Here is a 22,504-nt window from a genome sequence, read left to right on the forward strand (position 1 = left end):
TTTCCCTTTAAAAAAAGGGAAACGTCGTCAGCTATGCCCCACTTGCTGGAAAGGGCTTTTGGTTTTGTGAAGGTAGTGTGACTGATTTCAAAAGACACCTTAAGAAGAAATCAATTTAGGTGCTCCTCCTCCTCCCCAGAGGACAGGTATGGAAAACCCCTGTGAATGTTTATGATGGAAGAAGCATTCTTTGCTGCCCAGAAGCTTACTTCCAGAATGGCGAAAAGGAACAGAAATTCACACACACAACACCCCGGCTGTGTTGCTGATGCCTCTGCTGGGCAGCAACTGCCCCCTCCTAGGAACAGCCCCCCCTTGCTGGCCAATGTGACATCACAGCTTGAGCCAGGCAGCCCCGCCCCTCTGCAAGGTGTCATCGCTGATGCTGGGGCAGCAGAGGAGCCCGGCTGCTGCTGGCTGGCTTGGCTGGCTGGGCCAGGGAGGGCCGAGAGTGGCAACGGAGGCCACCCCCGAGGCATGCTCACCCCCTTGAGTGCCCATGTCTAGAGGGGCCTTGGCTCGCAAGCACAGTGCTGGGGAGGAGCTGGGCCTGGAAGGGGGCTTACTGTGCCAGCTGGTCCGCTCCCCGGATTACAACCTGTTCCCCAACTCGGCGGTCTTTGAGAGCAACTTCATCCAGGTAGCTCCCCTTTCCCCCCCGGGTGGTTTTTCAGTTCAGATGGCCACCTGCCAGGGATGCTTCAGTTGAGATTCCTGCATTGCAGGGGGTTGGACTAGATGGCCCCTGGGGTGTCCCCTTCCAACTTGTGATTTGGGCCGGGGGTGCTTGCTTTTATTCGACAGGTGACCAAGAAGGGGAAATGGGTGGACATCACGAATTCGCCCACCATCGTGACTATGGGAGTGACTTCCTCGGACCCCTGCCTGCCGCTCCCCAACGTCTTGTTGATGGGGCGCCACAGGGTCCCGATCCGGAGGAGCCACAGCAAGGCTTTAAGGCGCCCCCCTCTAGAGCTGACCAGGTAAAGTGCAGAAAAGGGATCTGTTGGTATACAGTGGTACCTCGGGTTACAGATGCTTCAGGTTACAGACACTTCAGGTTACAGACTCTGCTCACCCAGAAATAGTACCTCAGGTTAAGAACTTTGCTTCAGGATGAGAACAGAAATTGTGCTCCGGTGGTGCAACAGCAGCAGGAGGAGGCTCCATTAGCTAAAGTGGTGCTTCAGGTTAAGAACAGTTTCAGGTTAAGAACGGACCTCAGGAACGGATTAAGTACTTAACCCGAGGTACCACTGTAGTCCAGCACAGGGGTAGGCAACCTAAGGCCCAGGGCCAGATGCGGCCTAATCACCTTCTCAATCTGGCCTGTGGATGGCCTGGGAATCAGCGTGTTTTTACATGAGTAGCATGTGTCCTTTTATATAAAATGCATCTCTGGGTTATTTGTAGGGCATAGGAATTCGTTCATTATCCCCCCCCTTCAAAAGGGATGGCTGAAAAAGGTTGCATTTATTGCATTCTATAACACTCAATAGTGAGGTAGCTTAGGCAGAGAGGCAGAGTCTGGCCCGAGGTGAGCTTCACAACTGAGGGGGGATTCGAAACCTGGTCTCTTCCGTGTTCTCAGGGCCGGATTTAGGCCCTTAGCTACTGAAGGTAATGGGGCCCTTGATACGTCCAGCTGTCCTTTGTCAACAACAAATGGTCACTGTTTTTGTGTTGAATATATGCTATATGGCAATTGATGGACCTAATAGCTATCTAATGGGATGCGGGTGGCACTGTGGGTTAAACCACAGAGCCTAGGAGTTGCCGATCAGAAGATCAGTGGTTCAAATCCCCACAACGGGGTGAGCTCCTGTTGCTCGGTCCCTGCTCCTGCCAACCTAGCAGTTCGAAAGCACGTCAAAGTGCAAGTAGATAACTAGGTACTGCTGCAGAGGGGAAGGTAAACGGCGTTTCTGTGCGTTGCTCTGGTTCGCCAGAAGTGGCTTAGTCCTGCTGGCCACATGACCCGGAAGCTGCACGCTGGCTCCCTCAGCCAGTAAAGCGAGATGAGCGCCGCAACCCCAGAGTCGGCCACGACTGGACCTAAGGGTCAGGGGTCCCTTTACTTTTACCTTTTATATCACTCAATAGTGAGGTAGCTTAGGCAGAGAGGCAGAGCAGGAGAAAACCAAGGAATATTTTAGGGAGCAGGCTAGCAGGCGGGACCCATGACTTACATCCTAGGAGCCTACACAATACACTGTTGTATGTAGGTTTTATTTTGTTAGTTTTTTACCTTCTATTTTGGAAATGTACACCCAGGTTTTTTCTGTTTAATTTTTTGGGGGCCCCCAAGAGAGTGGGGTCGTAAGCTATGGCTTGTTCAGCTTATACGTAAATCCGGCACTTCATGTCCTAATTCAGCACCCTAACCACTGCACCACACTGCTTCTGAGCCTCCCCTGCCCAGCAGCGCCCATATCCTGACCGCCTCCGCCGCTTTGCCCCAGGCTGCTTCCCCTGCGCTACGTCCGCCTGTCCGTCCACGATGAAGCCCAGCGCATCCTGCGCGTTCAGACTGTGACGGGGAAGGTCTACTACCTGCAGCTGCACCAGGAGCACCCTCACGCCGTCTTTGCCCTGTGGAGCCGCCTGGCCGAGATCCTGCAGAAGGGCCTGTCCATCACCACCAAGGACCCCAACATTCGCATCCGCCACAGCTTGGTCCCCAGCGGCAGCAGCCCCTCCAGCAGCTCCTCTGGTGAGGTAAGGGAGCTGCTCTTCTCGCAAACTCCGGCACCGGGAGGGACATGGTCTGAGGTCTTGGGGGGGTGGTTCTTGTGGGATGTGATCCATGAGAGGCAGTCAAGTACAGTGGTATCTCGGGTTACATATGCTTCAAATTACGTACACTTCAGGTTACAGACTCCGCTGACCCAGAAATAGTACCTCAGGTTAAGAACTTTGCTTCAGGATGAGAACAGAAATCGTGTGGCGGTAGCGGGAGCCCCATTAGCTAAAGTGGTGCTTCAGGTTAAGAACAGACCTCCAGAACGAATTAAGTTCTTAGCCCGATGGATGAGGTATAAATAAATTATCATTATCATTATCATTATCATTATCATTATCATTATCATTATCATTATCATTATCATTATCATTATCATTACAGTGGTATCTCGGGTTAAGTACTTAATTCGTTCCAGAGGTCTGTTCTTAATCTGAAACTGTTCTTAACCTGAAGCACCACTTTAGTTAATGGGGCCTCCCGCTGCCACCGCACCGCCTGAGCATGATTTCTGTTCTCATCCTGAAGGAAAGTTCTTAACATGAAGCACGATTTCTGGGTTAGTGGAGTCTGTAACCTGAAGCGTATGTAACCTGAGGTACCACTGTACTTCACCCGAGGTACCACTGTACAACATTCCTTGTAATGCTAGAGAAGACCTATGAGGGAATGTTTGGTCCAGCCAGTCGAAACTTCCTGTTCCTTCTGGCTGGAGCATCCTTCCTTTTGCATGTGATAGAAGGTGGGTGTGACCTAACCTGTCCAGGTAACAAAAGGACAAGTCACGCAGCACCCTTCCCTCTCTTTTTTGACTTCCTTCTTTGTTTGAGCAGCTTCTAGCTAGGACTGCTCTGCTAGCTCTCAGCTAGAAGAAGCACTGGGATTATTCCCCCGTACGGGGTAGATCCACATGTACATATTTGTAACTAACTCTGCCTTCAGGAATCCAACTGTGAACTGATGCGAGTAAACTTCTTTTATTGACTTTGAATAAGATTGTGGCATCTTTATGCTTTTACGAGTGATTCAAGGGAACTTACCAGGAATGTACAATTCAATCTGAGACAGACTGAATTGTATAACAGTGAGAGGCTCACACGAGACTGCAACCAGCTATCTGCTGTGCATGTAAAAAGGGGAATGTAACTCTGCTAAGTAAAGGAACTTGCTAGTGCAAGTTAGGAAGGATATTAATAAACAGTATATCCTCCCCTGCCGCCCTGAACATTCCCACAGTTCTTGCTCTGGCCCCATGTGGGGGTGTCTGGGCATCTTGTGGGTGGATGTGGGGTCACCATCGCCAGCAGCTGAACAAAGTTGCTGCTAGTGGTGGTTAGGAATCTTCCCAACACTCTGCTGGGGCAAGTCAAACGGAGAGGTCACTCAGGGAAAAATGGCAGCACAGGGCTGCAGAAGGTTTGGCTGCCTTATTGGGCTGTCCAAGCTCTCCGCGTGAATTTTCCGTCTTTGGGCGATGCATTATTCATGTCTTTCATTTGCGTTTTCACTCCCTTTCTTTTCTCTGAGGAGCTCAAGGTTGCTAACACTATTATATTATATTATATTATATTATATTATATTATATTATATTATATTATATTAATACACCACTTGATTGTAAGGGGTGGGTTACAAAAAGCAGGTTACAAAAAGATAAACCCGGAAAAAATTTACGACAATACTTTAAAATGTACAGAAAGTTAAAATACAGGCAAACCCCCATTTATGTGGGGGTTACATTCAGATACATTTAAGTGAAAGAGTGTATATTTTAAACACCATTGAAAAAACCTGCAAACTCCCTGTTCCACCACTGGCCCATTCGGCCCCTTTTTGTGACATTTTTGGGTCGCTTCAGGGTTTAGCATGATGTGCGTGTGGGCAGTCATGCACATATCAGACGCACCAAAAATGGTCACTGCGTCTACTGAAACAGGCTAGAATTCACACCGACCTTCTTGGCATCTTGGTCTCAACAGAAGCTGCTTTTAGTGGGCGCCAGAAAGAGCGCATTGAAGGCGCCTGCTTGCTGTCAAGAGGCAGGGAGTTCCAAAGTTGCCACACTAAAAAAAATCAGGTTCTTGCAAATGCAGAAAAGATATTACATAGTTTTCCTGTTTCTCATTTAATCCCCAAAAGAACCCTGTGAGGGTTTGGCTGAGAGACAGTGACTGTGCCAGTGAGCCACCTCCTCCAAGTGGGGATAATAACAATAATAATAATATAGACCCCAGCTTCCAACACATATAAAAACATAATAAAGCACAAAACATTAACAATCTGATCCAGTGTGAAAAGTCACAATATATTTCAAAGTGATTTTATTTATTTTAAACCACTTATATTAAACAAGGCAATATTCAACAATCCATTCGAATCTAATACTGTAAAATTAAACGCCCGCAAATAATAATTTGAAGGATGGCTAATTGGTGCTTGTTTGTAACTTTGGCAGGGTTTTGCATTATGATTGCTGCAAACGGTTTTGATATGCATTTTTATGACAGAGCGGCATACAGATATTTGTTATAAATAAATGAACTGGGGGGGGGCAGCCAGGGGGGAACAGGGGGTGCCTTGGATTCACAGCAGCCTCTCTGGTTCTCTCTCTCTCCCACCCTCCCATTATGGCCTCAGTACGTGGACAGGGCGACCCGGGGAAGGAGCGCAATGAAGAAAGCCGGCAAGAAGGTGACGGGGGCCCTCGCCCACATCTCGAAAAGCCCCCCAAAGGACAAAGGCAAGAGGAAGTAAGTGGCCTGGACTTATTTCATGAGGCTCATTACCAACAGGCGCAAAATTGTAGAGCTGGGAGGGTCATTTAGCTCAACCCCATAAAATTCAGGACTCGCAGTAGAAATCATCGCAGGCAGGCGGCTGCCCAACCTGAGTTAATCTAAGAACATCAGAACAGCCGTCTGGGTTAGGCCAGTCTGGTCCAGCCTCCTGTTCTCACAGTGGCCAGGCAGATGCCCATTGTGGGAAAGCAGCAAGCAGGATTTGAACACAAGGGCAACTCTCCCCTCTGGGGTCCGGAAGCATTAGATGCAGAGCCTAGCCACCATGACTCCATGAATTTGTCTCATCCTCTTTAAAAGCCCTTCAAGTTGATGGCCACCATTTATTTCATCCTGGGGAGGAGTGTTGTAGTTTGAAGGAGTTTTGGAAAACCTCCAATGAATCATAGAACTGTAGGTTTGGAATTGACCCTGTGAGTCATCCAGTCCAACCCCCGGCAATGCAGGAACCACAGCTAAAGGATCCCTGACAGAGGGCCACCCAACCTCTGCATAGGTAAAGGTAAAGGGACCCCTGACCATTAGGTCCAGTCGCGGACGACTCTGGGGTTGCGGCACTCATCTTGCTTTATTGGCCAAGGGAGCTGGCGCACAGCTTCTGGGTCATGTGGCCAGCAGGACTAAGCCGCTTCTGGAGAACCAGAGCAGCGCACGGAAATGCCGTTTACCTTCCCGCCGGAGTGGTACCTATTTATCTACTTGCACTTTGAGGTGCTTTCGAACTGCTAGGTTGGCAGGAGCAGGGACCGAGCAACGGGAGCTCAGCCCGTCGCGGGGATTCGAACCGCTGACCTTCTGATCGGCAAGTCCTAGGCTCAGTGGTTTAACTCTCTGCATAAAGACCTTCAAAGGAGGAGGAGAGGCCTGTGAACTGTCCTGAGAACTACAGATGAAGGGGGCGGCATGCAAAGTTAATACCATATATACTCGAGTATAAGCTAACCCGAATATAAGCCAAGGCACCTAATTTTAGCACAGAAAACTGGGAACACTTATTGACTCGAGTATAAGCCAGCTCACCACACCACAAACCTGGTGGTGGCGGCAGTGGTGGAGGAAGCACACGCAGCCCAAAAGAGCTGCTTTTGGGGCTGCTATTTCCTCCTCCGCCGCCTTTGCCGCTGCTGTTGGTGGTGGCGGTGGAGGAGGAAGGAGCAGCCCAAAAGGACCCTCACTTGAGTATAAGCCAAGGGGGGCCTTTTCAGCATAAAAAATGTGCTGAAAAAGTTGGCTTACACTCGAGTATATATGGTAAATAATAATGATGGTTATAATAATGATAATTTGGATCTGTCGGTTCATGTCCTAACAGGCACTTCTCAGTGCTCTATGGCGCAACGGCTGGAGCGTTTTCTTGCAGGCTCGAGGGCACATTTTTGGCATATCAAAGGGTGCCCTAGGAATGGTTGGCAGGCAATGAGACTGGGCAGGACTCCTCTTTTAGCCTGGGGGTGGGAGGCAGCTGCTCAGGACAGTGGGGAGGAAACTGCAGCTCTGGGCTGGAGGGGCAGAAAACGGACAAGCAGGGATCACCCCAGAACGGCAAAGTCCACTCTGTGCTGTGCGATGGTTGGGAAAGTGGAATTAGCTTTAAAGGCAAAGAAGTTGCTTTAGCGGTGGATGCCTTGGTTGTGATTTCTGCATTGCGGGGGTTGGACTAGATGACCCCTGGTGTTCCTTCCAACTCTACAATTTTAGGATTCTCTGCAACACATAGTTAAACGATGGAACTCACGGCCACAGGAGGCAGTGGTGACCACAAACTGAGATGGCTTTAAAAAAGGATTCATGGAGGGAGGCAGCAACACTTCTGAATCCAGGTGTTGGAAACCACAGGAGGGGAAAGAGTATTGGGATGTGTCTGGGGAGACGGGGGCAATTGGCAGGCCCCCAGCTGGTTCCAGCCACCGGCCGGCAGCCGGGCAAACTCCGGTTCTCGGAACGGCATCAATCAGCGACTTGAGCCTCAGAAACCTTTAGAGACTGAGCACGCTCTTATCAGCAGAGTGAATAAATCTTCACAATGGAAGGAGCAGACAGAGACATATGTAAGCATATTTAGAGCATTTTATTCAGCATAGTTTACAGCATGTCTGCTTCCCTTCGTGTCCAAGCAAACAACAGTATAGCGAAAGCTATATACAACGGAAGTTCCCAGCAGACTGTGCTGGAAGTACACAGACATGTGACATAGAACAGCTCCACATGCCTGTCCTAACAGTGGGATGGAACTATATACTAACAAAGAGTTGTTCTTGTGCTCAATTCTTCCTTGCTGGTTTCCCATGATGGGCACCCAGTTGGCAACTGTGAGAACAGGGTGGGCCATTGGCGGCCTCTTTTTATGCCTTCTGTGGGAGTGAGTTCCGCAGATAAACTATCCCTGTTTAGGGAAGTTTTTAATGTTTGAAGTTTTGTTCTGTTTAATATTTTGTTGGAAGCCTCCCAGAGTGGCTGGGGAAACCCAGCCAGATGGGTCGGGTATAAATAATAATAGTAATAATAATATTGTTATTATTATTAGCATTCCTAAAACAACGTCCACTGTCAATCGATTGACGCTGGAGAGAAACTGAGTTGAGAAACAAGATCAAGGGTACATATTGATATAGGAATGTATTAGATAAAGTGTAAAGAAATATACAATAAAAAGAATACTTTCATTTGAAAAAAAAAAGAATATGCAATGAGATTGATAGGACATCTGTAGTGTTGGTACAAATATTATTTTGAAATAGCTTTATGTCTTTGTTTTTTCTCTCTTTAGGTACATAAATTTGGTATATAAACTTTGTATACACGTTGGAAATTATACTATAATATGCCCTTTAATGTAATATGATAATGTATACATATGTGACATAAGAACGTTAAAAGGAAAGCATTCCTAAGACATAACACAGAGCTTTGAGGCACATTCCAAATTTCTTAAGCCACATTCTTGTGTTGCATTTTGTCTCCTTCCCTGACAGGGTGTCCTTTCAGGGAGATTACAATGACGAACTCTCGGCTCTGTCCAATGACATTAAAGGTAAGCAATTCCCCCCCACAAAAAAGTGCTTATTACTGCCAATAGCCAGCACCCACCTGCCATGCGATGCCACTGAGCCCCTGCAAATTCCAGATGTGCAGAGTCAGAGGGAGGAAGCAGTGGGAGAGACACTCAAGTCTCTGTCTCCAAAGTGGAGCAGGTGTGTGCCATGGCAAAGGCCCTCAGGATCTGCTGGGGATGAGGGTCAAAGTAAATGGCTCTGGGCACAGAGGAGCCTTTCCCCAACCGGGTGCCCTCCAGCTGTGTTGCACTATAACTCCCAGCCAGCACAGCAAATGGTAAAGGATGCAGGCAGCTGGAGTCCTGCAACATCTGGAGGGAGCAGTTATTATTATCGCTATGAATTTATTTATTGCCAGCACGAGTTAAGGCATTAAAGCCCAATGTTAAAAACAGATTAAAACAATCTCCAGCCATAAAACGAAGGCGGGTCCCTAAGGACATGTACCTCGAGTGGCAAAAGAGGTGCATCTCCGCTATGGGATGGGAGCAGAGTAATGAAGGTGTCAGGCAAACATCCGTGGGGAGGGAGGCCCACAGTTTAGGGGTCTCAACAGAGAAAGCCCTCTGCCCCCGGGACGCCAACCCCAAGTCTCTGAGGGTGGAGGAACCATCAAGAGCCCCCCACCTCTGCCAATCCCAGCACCCGAAAGGGCCTGTAGTGAAGGAGGTGGCCTTTCATTTTTTTTTTTTATAAAATTTTTATTGGTTTTACAACATTTTTAAGAAAAACAAACAAACACTAAAAAAGACAAACATACACGTATAATTTCAAACATATTTTCATAAACCTCTTTTCTTGGACTTCCCCATACCCCCCCTCTCTGCATCCCAATGTCCATAATTCAACTAGCAACTCCCAATTGTTACTTTCCAATCTCTATCATCTTAGTCCTCTTTTATAGTCTAACCTTATATCCCTGTACCCTTTTGCTTCTGGAAACCACAACATTTTAGCATTCATTAAGTTTATAGTAGTCCTTAAGGTAGCTTTTAAATTTTTTCCACTCCTCTTCCACCGTCTCTTTTCGTTGGTCACGGATTCTGCCTGTCATCTCGGCCAATGTCATATAGTCCATCACTTTCATCTGCCATTCTTCCACAGTGGGTAAATCTTGTGTCTTCCAATACTTTGCGATGAGTATTCTTGCTGCTGTTGTGGCATACATAAAAAAAGTTCTATCTTTCTTTGTCACCAATTGGCCGACAATGCCCAAGAGAAAGGCCTCTGGTTTTTTAGGAAAGGTACATTTAAGTATCTTTTTCATTTCATTGTAGATCATTTCCCAGAAGGCCTTAATCTTCGGGCATGTCCACCAAAGGTGATAAAAGGTACCTTCAGTCTCTTTACACTTCCAACATTTATTATCGGGTAAATGATAGATTTTTGCCAGCTTGACTGGGGTCATGTACCACCTGCATACCATTTTCATAATGTTTTCCTTTAAGACATTACATGCCGTAAATTTAATACCGGTGTTCCATAACCATTCCCAGTCAGCTGACATAATGTTATGTCCAACATCCTGAGCCCACTTAATCATAGCCGATTTAACTGTTTCATCCTGTGTGTTCCATTTCAACAGCAAGTTGTACATTCTAGATAAATTCTTAGTATTGGGTTCTAACAGTTCGGTTTCTAATTTTGATTTTTCCACCTGGAAACCGATTTTCCTGTCCTGTTTAAAAAATTCCATTATTTGACGATATTGGAACCAATTTTCTACTTTATGCTTCAATTTCTCCTGACTTTGTAGTTTGAACTTATCTCCATCCTGTTCTAAAATTTCCCAATACTTCGGCCATCCGACCTCCATATTGAGTTTCTTCACTGCTTTAGCCTCCACTGGTGAGACCCATCTAGGGGTTTTGTTTTCCAATAGATCTTTATATCTTATCCAAACATTAAACAATGCTTTTCTAACAATGTGATTTTTAAAGGCGCTGTTAACTTTATCATACCAAAGATATGCATGCCAACCAAAAGCATTATTAAAACCTTCCAGATCCAAGATGTCCGTGTTCTCGAGGAGCATCCATTCTTTCAGCCAGCAAAAAGCTGCTGCCTCATAGTACAATTTTAGGTCCGGCAGGGCAAAACCCCCTCTTTCTTTAGCATCTGTCAATATCTTAAATTTAATTCGGGGCTTTTTGCCCTGCCAGACAAATTTCGAAATGTCTTCGTGCCACCTCTTAAAACATTCCATCTTGTCAAGAATCTGCAAGGTCTGAAACAAAAATAACATTCTAGGCAATACATTCATTTTGATTACTGCAATTCGGCCTAACATTGACAATTTCAAATTTGACCATATTTCTAGATCTTTTTTAATTTCTGACCAACATTTTTCATAGTTGTCCTTATACAAATTCACATTCTTAGATGTTAAGTAAACCCCTAGATATTTCACCTTCTTTACCACAGTCAAACCTGTTTCCTCTTGAAATTTCTCCTTTTCCATATCTGTTAAGTTTTTCCCTAAAACTTTGGTTTTTTGCTTGTTCAACTTAAATCCAGCTACCTGGCCAAACTGTTGTATTATTTCTAAAACCTTTTTCGTACTAGTGTTTGGCTCCTGCAAAGTCAATACTAGGTCATCTGCAAACGCTCTTAACTTATAATGTTTAGCTCCGACCTGCACACCTTTGACCTGCTGGTCATTTCTTATCATGTTCAGCAACACCTCCAGAACTGAAATAAAAAGTAATGGGGAAATCGGGCACCCCTGTCGTGTTCCTTTTTCTATCTTAAGATCCTCAGTCACAACATTGTTTACAATCAGTTTAGCTTTTTGTTCAGAATATATTGCAGCCATACCATTCTCAAAACTCTGGCCTACCCCCATCCCATGAAGATTCTTCCTCATAAAACTCCAAGAAATATTGTCAAAGGCTTTCTCCGCGTCCACAAAAATCAATACTGCTTTAGTGTTTATATTCACCTCTAGCTTTTCCAGAATGTCTATTACATTCCTTACATTGTCTGCCAGGTGTCTTTTAGGGAGAAAACCTGCTTGGTCCTTATGAATCTTCTCCATCAAGACTCTTTTAAATCTTTTTGCCAAAATGTCTGCAAAAATTTTGTAATCCACATTAAGGAGTGATATTGGGCGGTAGTTCTTGAGTTGGGTCTTTTCAGTCTCTGACTTTGGTATGAGTGAAATATATGCCTCTTTCCACGATTCAGGTGCCCTTTTTCCCTCAAGGATCTCATTACAAACTTCTCTTAGTGGTTGAGTCAGCCATTCCTTCAGCGATTTGTAGTATCTGGAAGTCAGTCCATCTGGTCCCGGAGATTTGCCCAGTTGCATATTCTGAATGGCAGCCTCTATCTCTTGTTCTGAGATTCTCTGGTTCAAGTCCATCTTACTTTGATGAGAGATGTTTTGTAATCCATATTTTCCAAGGAATTTGTCTATATCTTCTTCATTTTGCGGGCCTTGAGTGTAGAGTTTTTTAAAATAACTTAAAAAGCAATTTCTAATTTCATTAGGTTTAGATATATTCTTTCCATCCACCTCTAGGCTTGTAACTGTATTTAGTTTCTGCCTTTTCTTCAGTTGCCATGCCAAAAGTTTGCCACATTTATTTGCTGATTCAAAAGTCTTTTGCTTCATTTGCTTTATCTTCCATTCAATCTCTTGGTTCATCAATTCCATATATTGTGTTTGATATAACTTGATCTCTCTTAAAATGTCCTGAGATTTTGGTTTTGTTCTTAATTTTCTCTCTCCTTCCTTTATCATTTCCAAAATCCTCTCTTTTTTCTCATTTTGTTTTTTCCTCTTTATTGAATTTTGTTGAATCAAGAATCCTCTCATAACCGCTTTACTTGCGTCCCAGATCACTCTTTTCTCCACGTCGGTCCTCAAATTTATTTCAAAATAGTCTTTTAGGGTCTTTTGGGCCTTCGTGAGAATCTCCTTATCTCGAAAGAGGGTGTCATTCATTTTCCATCTAAATTGACCAGTTATTGTGAGTTTCATCTCCATCTTCACGGCGTTATGGTCGGAGCAAGTTTTTGGGCAGATTTCCACTTTCTTGATCTTTGGAGCCATTCCACTAGTAACCCAGATTTGATCGATTCTGGTCCAGGTCATCATTGCTTGGGAGAAGAAAGTTCCCTCTCTCTCCAGAGGGTTCCTTGTTCTCCATATGTCTATCAAGTCCATATTTTCTGTCATTTCGAAAAAAGTCTTAGGGAGTCTCCCTTCCTTGCTAACTGTTAGTCTTTGTGCCTTGTCCATGTTAGTGGAGACCACGCCATTCATGTCTCCCATGATTATCATATTGTAGTCCAGATAGTCGGTGAGGGTTTCATGGAGTCTCTTAAAGAAGTCAGATTTGCCTTCATTTGGTGCATAAATTCCAACCACTAGAAGTTTTTCTCCTTGTATTTGTATCTCCACTGCCAGATATCTCCCTTGTTCGTCCTTGAATATCATTTTTGGAGCCCATTTCTCCTTCACATATATTACAACTCCTCTCTTCTTAACTTTGTCTGATGAAATAAATTCTTGTCCTAGCCTTTTATTTATAAGTAATCTCCTGTGGGCTCTGGTTATGTGAGTTTCTTGTAGGCATATCAAGTCCAGTTGTTCTCTATTCAATATATGAAATACTTGTCTTCTCTTCAAAGGCCCATTGAGCCCATTACAATTCCAACTAAGGAATTGCAGAGCCATCTTGCTATTTTCCTGAGGCTCCTCCAACAGCTCCCAGTTGTTGCTCTTCTTCTGATGGTGGTGGTTTTTGTCCAATCGAGAGATTCAGGAGATCCAGTGCTCTCCTCTGTTCTGCAAGTACGTCCACAGTCCCCTTCTGTAGGTCCTCCTGGTATCTTGCCAAAAATTTGTCTTTATCTTGAATTGTCTTTATTTTCACCTTGTTTGCCTTGTAGTCAAATGACAGTCCTTGTGGGAATTCCCACCTGAAGCGGATAGAATTTTTCTTTAGTAAAAGGGCTAAGTCCTTGTAGAAGTTTCTTAAGTCCAGAATGTATTTTGGGATATCTTTGAAGATCTGTACAGCTGAATTTCCGATTTGCAAGGCCTTTTCAAAGTGTAGTCCTAGTATTTTGTCTCTTTCCTCCTTGGATCTGAGTGTGATCAAACAGTCTCTCGGGGTCTTTCTGTGTTGCTTTTTACCCAATCTAAAGGCAGTCGTAATTTTGAATTCGTCTTCCTCAAGGTCCCAGCAATCCACAAACTCCCGTGTCAAATATTCCACAAGGTTGTCTCTTTCATTCTCCGGAATCAGTCTTATTTTTAAGTTTCTCTCTTTCCTCTGTAACTCCCACAAGGCCAAGGTTGCATCATGCTCATAGACCTTCTTGGCAATCGGCTCTAATTTCTCCTGTGTCTCTCCCGCAGTGGCTTTGGCATCTTCCGCAATTTGGCGCGTAGTGGCGTTTTCCTCCACCAATTTATTTATAGATTCTGTATTCTGGTTTAATCTTGCTGAAATTTCTGTTAATTTTAGTGTATTCTCTGAAGTCTGTTTTGTCAAAGACTCCAGAGTTTGGTTTATCTTGAGCAGGGCGTCTGTCACAGCTTCCATAGAGACGGCTGCTCCTTTGTCTTGTCCTGTTGTTCCTGCTGATCCGGCTGTTGCGCCTGAGATTGAGCCTCTTTTCTTTACCTGTTGCTGCTGCAGCTGTTGTTGTTGTTGCTTGGTCTTGGCTCTTGTAACTATCTCTTCTTGTGCGCCACTCATGTCAAGGTCAATTCCCACGGGATTTATTCTCCCTTGGAAAATTCCACTGTCTTAGGCCGTGCCGGACTTCACTTTGTCCTCTAGAGGGAGCAAATCAAACTGGCCATAGAGCAAAATTTCCAAGTACAAAAACAAAGGAGACTGTCCAAAATGTAAAAAAGGAGATTAACACAGTCAAAGTCAATGTTACTAAGAACTTGTAGCTTCAAATTGCCACAGTTGCCCAATTTATGCTATATCTTCTTGTATTATACAGTAGCCAGGCACTGTGGAAACTTTGTATCAAAGTATCACTTCACAGGGAAAAGTCAGTTCAGTGTGCTAAGAAGGCAGACCGTTTCATGCTTTCAGATGGGTGAGACAGCAGAGGTTTTTTACTTCCAATAGATCATGCAGTTATTGATCAAATTCACCTCCCCTCTGCCCTGCTAGCTAGAGGGGAGATCAAAGGTCTAAATGTCCGGTTTAGCTGATCAAAGAGCGGGTTTAAACGGATGCAGGTTTAGAGCTCCGTTGCTTTCGCTTTCATGCAGTCGGGGGGAGGCAGACTTCCTTTGTTTAAATCTCCCCGTTTTTAGCCCAATTTTTAAAATTTAAAGGGTCCCGATTATTTTTTCAGCTCTTACTCACGGGGATTCAGTCCAAATTTTCTTTTCAGGAAGGAATCGGCGCTCTCCGCTTATGGCGACGCGGCTTCACTTCGCAGGCTGGGTAGCGACTCTCAGCACCGCGCTCACTCCCGATGTCGATCCGTAGCCTTTAAAAAGGCTCTTTCACGGTACCGGGGGGCGCAAAGGTGCCCACCGAGTCTCCTTGTTCTCAGGCTTCAGCGCCTGGGATTTTAGGGGTCCCCCGCTTGCCGTAGCGGGTAAGACCCGAACTTGCGAAGCAGTCCTTCTCCGGAGCTCGGAGCTAGGACCGCCATTGAGCGCTGGCACCGACCGGAAGTCGAAGGAGGTGGCCTTTCAGATACAGTGCTACCTTGGTTCTCAAACTTAATCTGTTCTAGGAGTCCGTTCGACTCCCGAAACCATTCGAAAATCAAGGCGCAGCTTCCGATTGGTTGCAAGAGCTTCCTGCACTCAAATCGGCTTCCAAAAAACGTTTGCAAACTGGAACACTCACATCCAAGCTCTGCAGTATTTGGGGGCTGATTTGTTTGGATGCCAAGCTGTTGTTTACCAAGGTACCACTGTATTTGCAGCCTGAGTCATTTGAAGCTTTAAACACCAACACAAAGCCCTTGAATTGGGCCTGGAAATAAACCCCCAACCAGTGCAGCTGTTTTACAATGGGGCTTATATGAGAACCCCAGACAGGAATCTGGCTGCTGCATTTTGGGATGGCTGAAGTTTCCGAGGCGTCTTCAAGGGCAGCCCCACGTAAATAGTATTGCAGTAGCCCAGCTTGGAAGTTACCAGTGCATGGAGTTCAGAGGCCAAGTTGTCTCTTTTCAAAGGGGGCCACTGGCAGCTACAGGGACCCGGGTGGCACTGTGGTCTAAAGCCCTGAGCCTCTTGGGCTTGCCGATTGGAATGTAGGCAGTTTGAATCCCTGCGACGGGGCGAACTCCCATTGCTCTCCCCAGCTCCTCCCAACCTAGCAGTTTGAAAGCACACCAGTGCAAGTAGATAAATAGGTACCGTTGCGGTGGGAAGATAAATGGCATTTCTGTGCTCACTCTGGCTTCTGTCACAGTGTTCTGTTGCGCAAGAAGCGGTTTAGTCCTGCTGGCCACATGACCTGGAAAGCTGTCTGTGGACAAATGCCAGCTCCCTTGGCCTGAAAGCGAGATTAGTGCCGCAACCCCATAGTTGCCTTTGACTGGACCTAACCGTCCAGGGGTCCTTTACCTTTACCTTTTTGCTGGCAGCTCACAAACTCTGAAGCCACCCCAGCTGAGCCAAGAGGCTCCTTCAATTTTAATGGAGCAGCTGTAGCCGCAGATAGGATGGAGATTCCAGAACAGGTATCCCCAACCTTCAGCCCTCCAGATATTTTGGACTACAATTCCCATCATCTCTGACCACTGGTCCTGTTAGCTAGGGATCATGGGAGTTGTAGGCCAAAACATTTGGAGGGCCAAAGATTGGGGATGCCTGCTCCAGAAGAGGAACTGCTGAGAGAAAAAACAGATGCCAGAATCCTCTGGAGAGGAAGAAGGAATTCCTTTTCCTAACTAGGCACCAGAAACTCAGCACTGCAAGGAGCTGGAGCTGGAGCCCCCAGGCAGGGCAGGTTTAACCATTTGGCACTGATTAATGCGGGATGCGAGGTGGTGCTGTGGTCTAAACCATTGAGCCTCTTGGGCTTGTTGATCAGAAGGTCAGCGGTTTGAATCCCTGCGACAGGGTGAGCTCCCGTTGCTCAGTCCCTGCTCCTGCCAACCTAGCAGTTCGAAAGCACATCAAAGTGTAAGTAGATAAATAGGTACCGCTCCGGCGGGAAGGTAAATGGCATTTCCGTGCGCTGCTCTGGTTTGGACAAACGTTGGCTCCCTCGGCCAGTAACGTGAGATGAGCGCCACAATACCAGAGTCGTTCATGACTGGACTTAACTCTCAGGGGTCCTTTACCATTACCTTAATCCAGATTAGTGCTTCTAGATGTGGGATTGTTAATAGAAGGAAGCATTTTGCTTCTTATTTAATTGTTTATTGCATCCATATCCTTAAAGAACCACAAGAGGGCATATGTGGTTTTCTCTCCCTCCTCATTTAATCCTCCCAGCAACTCTGTAAAGTAACTTAGACTGAGAGATGGCAGGTACTTTCCCCCAGGGACCCCCCCCCCGTGAGTTTAGGGTCAAGTGAGAATTTGAACCCTGTTCTCTCAGGACCTAGTCCTCATTTCATTCCCACAACAGCCCTGGGAGGTGGGTTAGGCGCACAGGCAGTGATTGGCCCCAGCACACCCAGTGAAAGCTTCAGGGCTGAGGGGGGATTTGAACCCAAGTCTCTCCCAGGTCCTAGTCTGGCACTCTAACCACTAGTCCACGCTGACTCCCTTGCTCAGACTAAGGCCCGTCAGACCAGATCTTCTGTGACTACCTATAGCCACTATTTTATTATCCCTCCTCTGTGGGATGAAACTGCATTGCCCAGAGGCTGCTAATGCGTTTTATTTACCTTATGAAATTTACAGCCTGCTTGGTTGTAGAAAACCTCAGAGCAGTTTGCGAAAATAATGAAACAGTCTGATTATTACCGCCAATTAAAATATTCAACAGTGATGAAACTAGCATACATAAAATCAGCAGCTGAGTTTTTTTTTTAGGTTAACATGTTTTTTCACTTTTATTATTGAAAATTGGGGGGGTGTTACTGAAAATTTTGGGGTGTAATGTTTTTAGTAGTTTTCTATTTATTTTTTTCATTTTTAAGCAATAACTCTAAAATAACTCAACTCGACAAAAATTTTACTTGGTGCCAAAAAGCGGTGTCAATGGGCATGGAGTTCCAAAGTGTAGCTGCTTGCAAAGGCAGGACGGGGATGATGAGGCACCCACAGCAGTGCCAGTTCCACAGTTTGGAGTGGTGAGGAGCACATATATATGGGCCCCAGTGCTTGGGGTGGTCTCATGCCTGCCCCTTAATTCCACCTTGCAGGGGCGCCTTTGCGGTGCGATCTGAGCCCTCCCGCCTCCTTCACCTGCTTCCCTGTCCTCTGCCCCTCAGCGCTGTTCTACGACATGCCTGCCCCCCTGGTTTGCGCCCGGTGCAAAGGGCGTCTCTCCAAGATGTCCCGCCGGCACAGCCGAGAGCTCAGGCCCTCCGAGACGGATTTGGACCTCCTGCCTTGGATGGACAGCAGGAGCTACGGACTCTGGCAGCAAGAGACTCCTTCGTGGCTGCAGCCCCTCAACCGGCTGAGTAGCCTGGCTGCCGCAGGCCTGAAGTAGAGAGACGGGCAGAGGCGCTTCGGCTCGGTCTGGGCACCGGAGATGAAGGCTGGGCAGCGATGCCACTGGGGAAACTGAGGCACCGGCTGGCAGAGACTAGAGAGAGAAATCCAAAGCGTAATAAAACTATATGGCTGGGTGTGAGTGGCATGGTGGGCAGCCCTTTTTTTCAAGGGGGGTGGCTTGGTGTTTCCGGCTTATGTTCCTGCCCCCTTTCTTGACCTCAGTTCTCATGCCAGGGAGGAAGAAGGGAAAGTGGCCAGAAATGGCCCCCCGCTGCAATTTCTAGCATTCACAGGGCTGGGAGGACGTACGGTGGTACCATAGTTCTCAAACGCCTTGGTACTCAAATGACTTGGAACCCAAACACTGTGAACCCGGAAGTAAGTGTTCTGGTTTGCAAACTTTTTTCAGCAGCCGAACATACTCCATTTTGAGTGTTACGCTGAGGTCTGTCTGTTTTTACTATTTATTTTGCATTTTTGTTTTTGTGGCTCTTTTTTGTTTTGTTTTTGTGACTGTGTGGAACCCAGTTCAGCTCCTGATGAATTGATTGTGTGTCTGCAGTACATTGTTTCTTGCGTTCGTTTTATGGATCGATGGTCTCATTAGATAGTAAAAATTCATGTTAAATTGCTGTTTTAGGGGTGGTTTTTAAAAGTCTGGAACAGATTAATCCGTTTTGCATTACCTTCTATGGGAAACCGCGCCTTGGTTTTGGAACGCTTTGGTTTTGGAGCTTACTTCCGGAATGGAACAGATCTCCTGCAATGTAGGAATCTCAACTAGATTTTACACGACAGGTATCCATCCAACCTCTGCTTAAAAGTGTTCAGCGAAGGAGAATCCACCACTCTTCCTGGAATCCTTCCTCTGGGCGGTTTATAACTTATCACTCTAGGTTCCTTTTTGCAAGGAGCATGGAAGAGGCTGGCATAGCTTCCCCCAAAGAATCCTGTGTGTCTCAGTTCAGTTAGAAATCCACAGGATTCCCCAACATTCCTTGGCACAATGGCTATTAAGCCAGATATAAATCTGGTGTGGATATTTTTCTTAGCCAAAAGGGGTTGGCACAGACAACCCGTTGTGTCTGTTGCCCCCCCAAGATGCCATACTTGATCCAAAATCCATTTTTGAATGCTCTGCCCTTTTGTGACACAAACAATAAACCTGAGTGTCATAGTCCAGTCTTTGCCTTTTCCAACCCATCCAAAAATTTCTCATAAAACCTAACCCCGCAAGTGTCTTTCCAGTGTTCAGGAGGCACAACCTCAGCTGGCCAAGCAGAAGACACATTTAACTAAATCAACAATATATCTGGTTCTGGGAAGAGGCCATTTCATCGCTGAAATGAAGCAGAGCGATCAGGAGAGGAGGACAAGGAGATGCCAACGGCTCAGAAGAGCAAATATTTGGGGAAGGCGGAAAGAGGGCTTACTGGCTGGGATTACACCAGGCTCACCTGTTGTGGCCTGTAGCCTGCAGACCTGCTCAAGGGGAGCAGGTGTGCTTCAAACTGAGCAGGTGATAGACTGACACCTCAGGACTAGGTTTACCTAGTTCAGCATCCTGTTTCTGATAGCTTTTGGGGAACAACAGGTGCAAAGGTGACTGCCCTGCCTGGAGTGTCATTTCTGTGTGCCAGTGCCTCACAGTGCATGTGAGGTTTTCTTTGTTGCAATGGCCATGATGCCAGCCCATAATATGCTTTCACTTTATCGGGATTTCCCCTTGCAGAGGAAAGGCCGGTAAAATAAAAACAACCCGTTACATATCTGCAGCCAGTGCTGGTGGGGAAGCTCCAAAAACCACAGAAGTAAAGTATTGGGGGGGGGGTTTGAAGGGATCCCCAAGGGTCATCTAGACCAACCCCCTGCAATACAGGAATCCCTGGAAGGTGGTCCTCCAACCTCTGTTGAGAAACCTCCAATGAATGAGAGACCACCACCTTCCAAGGGCAGGGCTGGATGAACCACGAAGCAAAATGAGCATGGGCTTAGGGCATCAAGGGAAGGGGTCACCTCAGAAATTTTCTATTGCTGGATTTACCATGGGCCATATGGCGCAGCTCAGGGGAAAAGGCTCCCACAATAAATGAAAAAATACATCCTTGAGGCATCGTTTGGCTGAAACATCAGTTTAGAGCCCCCTTTATTCCACCTCCCTCCATTGTTTAAGCCTGTTTAAGCAGGTGGCGCTGTGGTCTAAACCACTGAGCCTAGGACTTGCCGATCAGAAGGTTGGCGGTTCAAATCCTCACGACGGGGCGAGCTCCCGTTGCTCGGTCCCTGCTCCTGCCAACCTAGCAATTCGAAAGCACGTCAAAGTGCAAGTAGATAAATAGGTACCACTCCGGCGGGAAGGTAAACGGCGTTTCCATGCACTGCTCTGGTTCGCCAGAAGCGGCTTAGTCCTGCTGGCCACATGACCCGGAAGCTGTATGCCAGCTCTCTTGGCCAATAAAGCGAGATGAGCGCTGCAACCCCAGAGTCGATCACAACTGGCCCTAATGGTCAGGGGTCCCTTTACCTTTATAGCCCAGGAAGCCCCTTCTCCTGCTAGGTCAATGTTTGCCAGAGTTCCACAACCTGCATCCTAAACTAAGAACAAGCAACGGCTTGTTTCTTTGCTCAGGAGACAGTGAGGGTCACATCCAAGCCATATATTTAAAGCACTCTTATACCACCACCACACCACCACCTCCACCATCAATAATTTATTTATATCTGGCTGGGTTTCCCTAGCCACTCTAGGCTGCTCCCAACAGAATTAAAAATGCATTAAAACACCAGTCATTAAAAACTTACCTAAACAGGGCTGCCTTCAGATGTCTTCTAAAAGTCATGTAGTTGTTTATCTCCTTGACATCTGATGGGACAGCGTTCCACAGGGAGGGCGCCACCACCGAGAAGGCCCTCTGCCTGGTTCCCTGTAACCTCACTTCTCGCAGGGAGGGAACCGCCAGAAGGTCCTCAGTGCTGGACCTCATGACTTTTGACTCTCTAAGAATCCTGGGAACTACAGTTTTCTAAGGATGCTGAGAGTGGTTAGGGGACTGTTATTCGGCTCCTAGAACTACAGTTCTCGGGGTTCACCACGAAGAGGGATTAATGGTTAAAAACCAACTGGGAATCGAAGCTCTGTGAGGGGAACGGGTTTCTTCATGCCCATAGCAAACTACTGTCCCCATGGTGCTTCGGTGATGTTTCTGGCTCTGGGGTTCAGCTCCTTGAGAGCGCACACTTTTCTAGTGCTGATGCTCTTTCTTTCAAAAGATTATTTTTTTAATTAAATGTTATCCACATAACCTAAATAGCAAAGCAGAACTTCCTGAGACAAAACACATGGAATCTAAACCGCGCCGAACCAAGGCTGGCTTGGGATGTTTCATTCACAAGAAGACATGACAGAGCTGGTTGTCAGGATATTTGCGATCAAGATAGAGACAGGTCAGGGGAGGTTTCTGCCTTGGGATATGGGAGATTAAGAGTGAGTTGCACACGACTTGCCAGATAAGCAGAAACACAAAACTACAGCAGAAACCACCAGAGGCACAAGGAGCAGCAAAAGCCAAAGGCTTGCCTTTATATCCAGAAAAATTCTCAACCAATTGGATGTTACTTATTCCACATTTACTAAGACACTTGTGGAAGAGACCAGTGCACATTTTCTTTTTTTAATGTTTCCAATAAAATACAATGAAGCGCAGACAAGAGAGGTTCATTCTGTTTTTCTGTTCAAAAAATGGGTTCAGCGGGTAAGTTTTTCATGCAGTGCAATTTTCCATTATGAAACCCCACCCTAAGGTGGCATCAATTTTAGACAAGGTTTTCCATCTCCAGGCAATCAACAGACGTGCAGACACAAGACGAAAATTGAAAACATTTTGATCTATATTTTCATTCCCCCTTTACTTGGCATACAACTTCTGTAAAGTAAGAAGATATTCTTTATTCTATTATATTAGAAAATTCCCATTTCTTTTAGTTGATTTGTTTTATATTTTTGTATTGATGGATGATGAAGAATGTCTTTTGTTTATTTCAATTATATATATTATTGTTTATTAAATTTTTATACTGCCCTATACCCGCAGATCTCAAGGCGGTTCACCAAAGATGGTGATTAAAAAAAGATGATAACACCAACTTGGGTGGGAATAAAATATGTTCTGCTTGAAAGCTGCTTCAAATCCTCTCCTAGCTGATCTTTCATGGGACGGAGTGAAGCAGATAATAGAACTTCTCTTGCTGCTCCCTGACCCCCCTCCTCCACTGGGCGCCTGCCCAAGTTGGCACA

At 46.1% G+C, this 22,504-nt stretch overlaps 1 protein-coding gene across 2 annotated transcripts; it reads left to right on the top strand.

The window, feature by feature from the left end:
- The first annotated feature begins 370 nt into the window (after positions 1–370).
- LOC310687413 (Golgi-associated RAB2 interactor protein 1A-like) lies at positions 371–18,349 on the top strand. 2 transcript variants are annotated; one of them, XM_083462464.1, is made up of 6 exons: positions 371–640; positions 805–983; positions 2,463–2,718; positions 5,378–5,490; positions 8,511–8,569; positions 17,913–18,349. In XM_083462464.1, the coding sequence occupies exons 1-6, from the start codon at positions 500–502 to the stop codon at positions 18,203–18,205; spliced, it is 1,041 nt and encodes a 346-aa protein (XP_083318590.1). In that variant the 5' UTR covers positions 371–499; the 3' UTR covers positions 18,206–18,349. The 2 variants fall into 2 exon arrangements, with proteins under 2 accessions (XP_083318590.1, XP_083318591.1); XM_083462465.1 differs by having other exon boundaries at positions 378–640; positions 17,982–18,349.
- The last annotated feature ends 4,155 nt before the right edge of the window (positions 18,350–22,504 follow it).

This window comes from Podarcis liolepis, assembly GCF_965112155.1.
Source record: "Podarcis liolepis genome assembly, chromosome: 10".
Lineage (NCBI taxonomy): Eukaryota > Metazoa > Chordata > Lepidosauria > Squamata > Lacertidae > Podarcis > Podarcis liolepis.